General features: G+C 41.0%; 1 protein-coding gene across 1 annotated transcript in view; it reads right to left on the bottom strand.

The window, feature by feature from the left end:
* TMEM163 (transmembrane protein 163) overlaps nt 1–9,922 on the bottom strand; it is an 89,401-nt gene continuing 79,479 nt past the window's right edge. Inside the window, exons 6-8 of the mRNA XM_008638270.1 lie at nt 5,547–5,658; nt 2,082–2,223; nt 1–1,152 (exon numbers count right to left, since the gene is read on the bottom strand). Coding sequence (XP_008636492.1) covers nt 1,092–1,152; nt 2,082–2,223; nt 5,547–5,658 — 315 coding nt within the window. The 3' untranslated portion in view covers nt 1–1,091. The remainder of the gene's footprint in view (nt 1,153–2,081; nt 2,224–5,546; nt 5,659–9,922) is intronic.

Raw genomic sequence — 9,922 nt, 5'->3', positions numbered from 1 at the left:
TATAGCCAGAGAATCCAGTTTAATAGGCTGCTATACAGGAAGACTTTGTTCTATGATACATTCTGGAAATAGTTTTCAAATGTTACTTACAGATACTGTATAAAATAGATACCAGTTTTATTGATTATACATCAAGATTCTTTGATCATTTAACCTGCTATTAAGTAATATATAAGATGTGTGATGGAAAGTGAGCAACACTTTACAGGACAATCTAAATCTAATAAATAGATCTGTATCTCACCACGAGATTGAGCCACTGCTGTGCCGTTGTCAGACTACAGAGCAACCACAACGTCACACACGCTGGTACAGCTGCATATGGTAAAATAGGAGATGAAAATCCCATTCCTTGAGCAGCTCCTCTTCCCTGCATGACTTTTTTGGCTTTGGTCTGTACAGTAATACTGTGTGTGCTTGTTTGGTCCATGCAAAGCTACGAACAGTGTCTCATCAAGAAAAAATAGAATTTAAATTGAAGAGGTATAGTTTTGGTTAATTTGGGGTTAAAATGCAATATCTCTCTGATCACAGAAAGGGCCGTACCTGCTCTTTCTGGCTGTCTATTTCAACAAGAGGGTGGAAGTAGCTACTTAAGTGTTTTAAGCAACACAGCTCTTGGTGTCCAGACTCTATGTAAGATACTCTTAGTCGAAGAGGTTAGCAAGGATTGTACTCCTGTTACAGCATGTGTTTGTGAAAATACAGGCCAGGGGGAAAAAAAATCCAAAGATCTGAAACTGGCACTTCTTTACCCACAGGCTTACCACACCATTGAGAACACTTTCACTCTGGAATATACAACATGGCAGCTGGGTTCAAACTGCGAACTGCATGTTTTCTATTGTCACAGGAATCAATAGCATACTGGAAATAAATAAAAAAACCAAACCAAAACGCTGCTGTTTGGCTGAATTGCAAGCAGTGTGCACAATATGCCAGATTTACAGAGAGATTTCCCATTCAAACAAATTTCAACAGAAACAGACCACGGGAAACAAACTGCATATTCAGGAAAATACCATTGGCACCACTTGCCAAGACGTAGAATGCTGTGGTTTGACAGTCCTTGCAGGGAGAGGGCAGCAGCTTCACTCGAACATCTCATAGTGGCGCGTTTGCCTCACCCGCGGCACCATGTCAATGAGCAGCCTGCAGGGAGAGCACACGGGGTCAGGCACAGGCACAGCACTGAATATATAAAGATTCATTAATAAGAAAGAGCTCAGGTGGAGTAACAGCCTCCACAGTTTTCCAGAACTGTTAGTTTTACAGTGGAAATTGTGATTATAGAGACTTATTCAAGAGTGGTATTCCTTATTAAAATGTTAATTGAATTTTCCAAGTTGAAAAAGAAAACCCCACACAGCTTCCAGGTGAGGGCTGACTGCAGCCTGGCCAAGGGCTGCTTCTCAACGGGCACAGTTCCAACTAAGACACTCCACATCTCCCCCTTTCTCTTATGGCAGATAATCCACAAGGGATGAAGTGCAAACTTCGGGTTAGATTCCATGCAGTCAAGGGAAATTGTGGCAGCAATGAAGTGCATGGCAGAGTTTAATTTGATTTTTTTAGTCTGTTTCTGGTGTGAATCAAGAAAGCATCTTAAAATTCAAGAAAAGCAACATCTGAAACACCAGCAGGAACCTTCAGTTCAGAAGTTGCCAAAGGTAGGGCTGGGACAGAAATCAATAGCAAGATCCTTCTTTAAACTTGAGCACCTTTGCTTAAATCCAGACTTCCTGTGGAAAAGCAGTGCTCAGAAATGTGCCCCAAAAGTAATGAGGACTGATTTTATCCATCATTTGTGGTCATTTTTCATATATTGCATTTCAAGTGTACAAAAATCTAAAATTATTCCAATTTCTTTTTAAGTCCTGGCTGCTTTCCAGCTGATGTGGGGGACACAGTCTTTTATAACCCTTTCCACACACTCTGCTCCAGTATTGGCTGCTAGTCTAATAAATTCCAGGGACTGATTTCACTGGAATTACTTAAGCCCTTAAAGACTGTGACTTCCTACCTCAGGGCCAGCCCAGCTGCTGGACACACTGCCTTGAGTGCTCCCAGGAGATACTCACTTGATTCCATAGGCAGATATTGTGAGTCCAATTAACACTCCTATACTGCCATCCAGGAACCAGACGGAAGAATTGTGTTTAAACACTTCTGCACTAAGAAGGATGGAAAAGCCCATTATTCCACCTACAAGAGAGTTGAAACCTAGAAGGGGGAAAAAAAATAATTAAAGGATGAACAGCAGGAACTCATGGAAAGGAAAATGGTTTTGCACAGTAACCTGTCAAAGAGCCTCTCTTGGAGCTTTTTACCCCATACCATATATTTATTTACATGCTTGGCACTCTTGTTTAGAGCTGTAGATGTTGTTGAAGACACAAAGGATAACCCTAGTAATATTTTCCATTTGTGCTTTAGATATACCACAGCAGCTTCTTACCTACTATTCACAATTTTAATGAACATCCTTTTAGATTCCTTTTTTTCTTTTTTAAACCCTTCCTCTTTTTCTCCAAGCCAGTCCCTTCAAAATTCTCACAGAGCTTTTGGAAAAATTAATGCCCCTTTTCATCCAACTCCTGCTTGGTTGATTATTGATTTGGGGGTTTTTAAGTCATTCCTTGTTTTCTGTTTTTTAACTCCAAATTCCCTTTTTCTGATTTTTTTTCCACAGTAACCCAAAAGACACCCCTGTTGTTCTACCAAAAAAAAAAAAGTCACTGAGAATGGTAGATCCATATGCTATTTAACCTAGGTAACAAATGAAATATCAAACTTGAAATATTCTATATTCCTTGGTGAGTCAGCTCTAGCCAGCTGCTGTTTACAGGACTTAGCCAGGTTTTTCCAATTCCCCATGACTGCCAACAGTGATATACCTGACACTTGTTCCTGAGTATGTCCTTTGATCCACACCTCTCACACCCAGTCTTCGTCTATTTATTAATTTATACTGCTAGCACATGTTGTATTGTGTCTATAGATATAAAGAATATAAAATATAAATAATTAATTAGAAATTTAAACCACTGTTACTTTCCCTGCTCCAGCTTAAGTCAGAATCCATCAGCACAATATGCAAAAGAATAAAATATTTCCATGCCATTATTGGCTGATGGTTCCAAATGATCTAAAAGCTACTTGCAAAGGAAATTTTTTTCCCTTCCTGGCTCTCATTCAGCCAAACCTTTCTTTGCTGATGTGGCAGGAAATCATGGAATGGCTGCAGGTATTAATCCATACACTGCTCTGTGTGTAGGGCCAGCACAGGAAAAAACAGGTGGCTAAATCTGGGTAGGAAACAGGTACCTAAAACCTACAGGAAAGTTGGCTGACATCACTGTCACAGAGTTGTCCTCTGAGATGTCACAAAATTCAAGGCAGGAAATGGCTATTTTTATTATCCTAAAGGCCAAGAGCTTTTGCTATAAACAACCTGTACAAATGACATTTTGCCTCATTAGGGTTCATACATCTAGGCTTTAAAGTGATATTGTTGTTAAGCCCTACTCTAAAACAAAATTATTCTAAAAAAAAATTGTTAATAGAGGTTGACATGTATAAGAGAGAATTTGCTGTTCTGAAAATAAACCTATTTTTCAGGAAGAAAAATTCATGCTCCTTTTATTCAAAACAGTTTGTTGGTCTGGAGCCAGGGATCACAGGAGGTAAATTAGCAGGAAACAGAAAACACTAAAAAAAGATATGCAAGGGACTGCTAAATCTGTCTCAGCTGCTGAATCACATTGTCTTTTCCTGATTGTTAATAAATCAAGTATATATGTAAATATATCTGGTGAAAGCAGATATTTAACCACACATGTTAAGATCAGCCTCCTACATTTTCTAAAGTAGTTCTAAAGGAGAGAAGAGAGATAAAAACCAGGCTGAGGTAATTTTATACCTTTTTCCCTAATTTTTTTAATCAAAGAATGAGCAGTCTCCAGCTCAGAAGCAGTATCATTAGCATGAGGATGTAATTATGGGGAAAGAGATTTCTCTGTCATGAAGGAGAACAATTCAGAGCTGGAGCTACGTAGGAATTTTCAGCTAATATTTTGTCTAAATAAACTGCTCTGTTTCAAAACTCAGCTACATTGTTTTAAAGGGAGGGTTCATCATTTGCCTGCCCAGGCACAGTTCTGAAATGGTCAACATGACCCACTTACACCCTGGCAGTGAAGGAGGTCAGACTCACTGGGCTGCAGTTACCAGCATCCTTTCCAGAATCCTTTTTCCTTTTGGAGATATTTCTGTTTCAAAATGTCTAGAGTGGCAGAGCCCATTGGAAAGAATAAGATCTCTGAGCTGGAGGTCTGTTGGGAGAGAATCCCAAATGCAGGGAGGCAGTAGCTTAGTTGTAACCCCCTCACTGTTATTCTGATGCCTTTTTTGCTTCTTTTAGATTTAAAATGTAAGTACTCATGAAGCATTTCTGTAAGTGGGATGATAGAGATACTCGTAATACGTGTTATCACATATCATCAAGAAAAAAGCTGAGTATGTTTAATTTGCTTAAAATAAAGTTAATTGTATGTATCTCTAGAGTAAGCTGAGAATTTAATTTCCTCAAAGTGAAATCTTTAGCAAAGAATAAAATAATTTAGGTACCACGACCCATGAATCATGAACACCCTACAGTGTCTGTTTACAGACTGTTTCAAATTGTCCTGTGCTGGCAGACAAAAACTGGGAGAGATTTGTAGGGAGCTGTGAAACTTCTGCCATCACTGTGGCCTCACTTGTTTGAAAGACAGATCCCCAGGATTTCTGAGGACTCACAAGCTTGAGCTCTGTCAGTAAGAGGAATATCTGGAGCTACTTTTAAAGAGTGATTTTAAACTTCCTTTAAAACCAAAACCAGTCAGCTGCTACACACCTGGGCCAATACAGTGGTGGCAGTGAGGTGTTCCAAGCATGCAGTGGAGGAGATTCAACCTGTGCCAAACACCAGCAGGGCCAGAGGAGTGCAGGGCAGGGAAAGGCTTTGTTTCACACCTGCCATGCTCCAGCAGCTCTGCTGAGTGGCAGGGAAAGCACTGTGGTGACAAATGACACCTATGGGGGTACCTGTGGATGATGGTGATGATCCCTGCTCAAGGCAGGCAGCGTTTCTACAGCAGACTTTGCTTCATTTAAACTGTCAGGATTTACCATTCACCAGGCACAGGCAGTGAAGATGGAGGTGACTTAACCAGAGCTCTGAGAGCCCTGCTGCAGCCTAACCTCTGACTAATACACCTCTAATTCATTATCTGCTCCACCTCTAACTCTCTGTTACTGCTTACTATCCACACATTCACTGTTTGACTTCCACCAGACAGAGTCATTCCAGCTGAGCTATCTGTGCTAAAGGCCAGTAGTACCACGGACTGCTCTAGGGTTTGGGTTTTTTCCCATTTCCTAGTGGCTGCCTAATTTCAATGCTCTTTCACAGCTGTCATTGTGCAGGGGTCACTCTTATCCTCTGCGTCCACAACATTCCCTGGAAGAGTCTATGAAAGCAGCAGGATCAATGTCACACTCACCATCGGTTATCAGTGCTCTGCTTGTAAGGACCTTTCCCAGCATAAATTTGATTACTGCCAAGACAGTGCAAAGGATTCCACTTAGAACAGAGACACTGTACAGAAAATCATCCTGAAAAAAAAAATATGTCAGACATTAGTAAGTCTTCTGGTCATGTCCCATGTATTAAATGACAAATAGTACTAATTAATGTGTAATTATTTGTGCTGCTGAGAAACACAACCTGAGATAAAGATTTCCTGCATTATGACTTCCAAGACAGCTGGTGCTTATTTGGCTTATATTGTCAGCTGCAATTGCTTTTGCAGCCGTAATTAATGACAGCTCCAACCAACAAACTGTGAATTGACCCAAGCTCCTCAGAGTCAGGAGGTTATATTTACCAGTGGGGCTGAATGCAGACTGCCAGGTCATCTAATGCTAAATGCCAGCAGTAGTGAAGTCCCCACAGGCAGAAGGAAGGCTTGAAAATAGAAACCCACTTACCAGACCAATATTGATTTTCATTGTAAGAAATAACCATTTAATGTTGTTTCTGATTCTGTGCTTGCTTTGGTTTTGTTTCATTACCTTTTTCTAAAGTCTGGTTCAAGCTACATCCATAAAACTTCTGACACTGATGTGCAAAGTAAGGTTTAGCTCTTTCTCAGAAGAAAAATTTTTCATGGATTTCCATTTCACAGAAACATCCACATTGCTTAATTTGCACATGCAACATGGGTTCCCCAGGCTCCCTCAGGAGAGAGCTGCATGTCTGTGTAGGGCAAAGAAGGGTAAGTTATTATTGTTTAACACTCATTCTCTAAAGGTCAGCTGGAGGCCCCCATTTTTTTGAGTGTTTTGTGTTTGATTGGGCTGGGAGGAAACTCCTGGGTGCTGACATGCTGCAATCAGGTGCCTAAAGGGAGGCCCTGTGCCTTCTTCCCCCTGAGGAACATCAACCCACGGGCTGCAAAATACCCAAGTGAGCTCTCAGCCTGCCTGCCACCTCACCACAGAGCTTTGAGTTAGATTCATTTATTACTCTTTACAGAAGTGTTAATTTAAACTGTTGCAACACCAGTACAAACAAAGGAAATAGCAAGCATTCTTTTCTAATTTGTGTCTGCAGGTCTAAGTGGGCCAGTGCCACTGGGACCCTGTTCCTGATTAAAACACTCCAGCAAAAGTCCCTGTTGGTACCAAACATTGTCATGATGATTCGTCATCAGCTCCATCCATTTTCATTATTTTAGCAGCAATTTGAAACCCAAAGAAATAAAAAAATATTTTTGAAAGCTGCTTAGGAAGACACAGGGAATTAGATTACTGCTGTAATGTACTCATATCCCTAAATAAATCATTCAATATTTTTATACAATTTTGTATGTTGTATAATTTTGAACGTCTACTTCACTCTCAATCATGAGCTCATTCTCTCTAGACCTGGTACAATATTAACAGTATTAAGTATTAAGACAAAATTCACTGAGGAAAAGAGAGTAAAACAGAAGCAATGAAAACACAGAGAAGTACTGGGTAAAGGTCGGATAAAAAGCATTCATACAGTTATTTTAACATAACACCTGGAAAATACCCAGCAATTTTGGAGTGCTAGGGAAGGACTAAGGAAGCAGTGGCAATATTTGGGTACTGTCAGTCTAACAAGGAAAGCTGTGAGCTCTCAGAAGGTCTGAAATGACAACAAAGCTTCAACAGTCTGGACAAGCTTTGCAAAAATCTTTCAAAATTTGAGATCCTTGTCAAAACCATGCCTCTAATCTTTATGCATCTTTCTCAAAAATGTGTGTTTTCAGTACCCAAAGACTTCATTTTGATAGCCTAACAAGTTCTGAATGCTTAATCTAACCTAATCTCATCTAATATTTTACCTAATATTTAATATACAGCATATGTATAAGGCTCCAGAATAATCTGAGGTAGAATGTTGTGCTCCACCAACATTTCCCTTGTGTCTCACTTGGCACAAGGACTCATTGTTCAATGACTACATGAGATCCCTGATTTCTCCATCAACCCACACACCCTCCAAAGGCTCTCTGATTCCTCCCAGGCATCCCTACCTCTTATCTTTGCCTTTCCCCTCAGCAAAGCACAGGCCTTGTTACCAGCAGAGCTGAACACTGCAGGCCCAGCAGAGGTGACAGCGCAAATCACTTTGCTATCAACAAGTAAGTTGTGTCACTGTCAGCCTTGGGCTGATGAAATGCAGTTTTCCTCCACCTGTCAAATCCTTGGGGATGCACTGGAAAACCATTACAAATTGGCATAGTTTGGAAAAAATCTAGGAATCACAATACAAGATATTTTGAAAAGTATTCATAGAGATGTTCAAAAGTCCAGTTATTGATTCAGAATCCTGAAAATGCTATGCCTTATTCCTTGTGCTATCATGTCAGGTTTCATCCTCTGCATGGCATTTTATTTAGAGCTTTTTGTTTATTTTTTTCCTGCCACGGTGTACCACAAATTTTTGGGATGAATTCAGGTTTTTTTCCTGCATGTGTCACTAAAATCACAGTATGTGGAAATGCATCTTGCTATTTGTTCAGTCATAATCAAAATGAGTCTAGCTACTCTACTGGAATCCAAGAATGACCTAAATGTGATACAGATTTCTGAATGAATTCATGAATTGTTTAACAGGCTTTTTATACAGGATGCATAGTCAGGATCGAGAAAGTCTTCCTAAGTTTAGTGGGCTTTTTCTCCACCAAATCACACAAGACAAGCTCATTTTGTTGCCAATACTAATGCAATAACCACTGATAAAGCAGAAGACCTGAAAAATAAAGCTCCTTTGTTATCACAGTGGACACGAGAAAGGGAAGAAATTAAAAAACCCTGCTCTGGACGCAGATGCTTTAGGCTGTGCCAAACAGATTTTCAGAAGGCGATATTCCTGGTTTTATCTCTAAACACCACCCAAAATCGGCAGCTCCTGTTGCGCGCAGCTCCTCTCAGGAGCCACCGGGAGGCGGCAGATCCCGCACGAACTGAGCGCGGCTGTGGGGACCAAACCCCAGAGGAAAAAATCTTTTAAACTCTCTTTCCTCAGTACTCCTCACCCAGTGCTTTCTGGGCGTCCAGGCACCCCAGAGCTGGAAGAAGAAGAAGAGTGAGGCTATCTGCTGCTAACAAGAAGTTTTTGCGGGTGTAACAGATCAGCCCAAAGTGGCGATGTCCAGCAGCACGGACAGCCCGGCTGTGTCCCGAGCAGGGGAGGATGAAAGAGGAGAGAACCAGCTCAAAACGCTGCCTTGGCACTATTTTGCTGCCAAGAAGCTGGAACTGGTTTAGGACAGCAGGATTCAATGAATTAGACGAGGGACGGCTGCTGTGGGCCAAGCCCTGGGCTGGAGCAGAGGCGTCCGGCTTTGGGACACACGAGTGACAAACGCGCTCTGCTGCAGTGCTGTGGGCTCCAGAGGGTTAAACACGTCATCCCGTGGCTGTGAAATGGTTCCCATTAAACTAACTCATCCTTTGGAGAAATGAAGAAAAGAAATGCCATAATGGAGATCTAAATTAATAAAATAAGCCCGGCCATCTGGCACCATCTCCCTCCGGATCTTCCCGCAGCCCTGCCCTCTCCGTACCCCTTGCCTTCCCATCTGACAGTCATTAGGAGCACGGAGCACGTCTAGCCAGGCTCACTGTACGTGTCCTTGGTGTTATTTTAATTACAGCAGCAGCAAATTGTGACAGATGATACAAATTTAAATTCTGATCATTTCCATATGATAACGGCTTCCCAGTGAGGTAAATAAAGCTCCTTCCTTTTCATATTTGCTCATTGCTACTACACTGTACAAGGACACATATATCTGATTAGATGGCTTCATGTATAGACCAGCACTGTGCATAAAGAAAGGTGCCCATCCTGGGCTGCCTTCTCATTACACAGCACTTTAATAGCTAAAATGTCCCTACTTAAGATTTATTTTATGCAAGGTTTTATACTGTGGTTTTATGCTTTCTTTCCCAGAAGAAAGCTTTCCTAGGAAAAAGTCTTTTCCTCTTTTACTATTCCTAAGAAAGGAATAATAGAAGTCAGCAGGCAGCTTTCCTCCACTTTACCCAAATGCATTGTCCCCAGCTGTGCAGCTGAGAAGAGGGGGTTGCAAAATTGTCACAACAGTTCTGTCCCTGCTTTCAAGGATTTTACCAAAGGCAGCAGTAATCTTACAGCTCAAGAAAAATTTGTTGGTTTTGATGTTGCAACTTTGATCTCCTTCTGAATCTACTGTAGAAAGTAAAAAAAAAAAATCTCACAACAGATTCTTCAGTGCTTGGTTTACTAGGTAGAAATATTTTAACCCAATTCCCAGCTTAGTAACTGAGTTTCAGCTGATTCGTGTTCCTAATCTTTCCC

The sequence above is a fragment of the Corvus brachyrhynchos genome, unplaced genomic scaffold (assembly GCF_000691975.1).
Source record: "Corvus brachyrhynchos isolate BGI_N302 unplaced genomic scaffold, ASM69197v1 scaffold126, whole genome shotgun sequence".
In the NCBI taxonomy this organism is placed as follows: domain Eukaryota; kingdom Metazoa; phylum Chordata; class Aves; order Passeriformes; family Corvidae; genus Corvus; species Corvus brachyrhynchos.
This window is presented reverse-complemented; position numbering and strand designations above follow the sequence as displayed.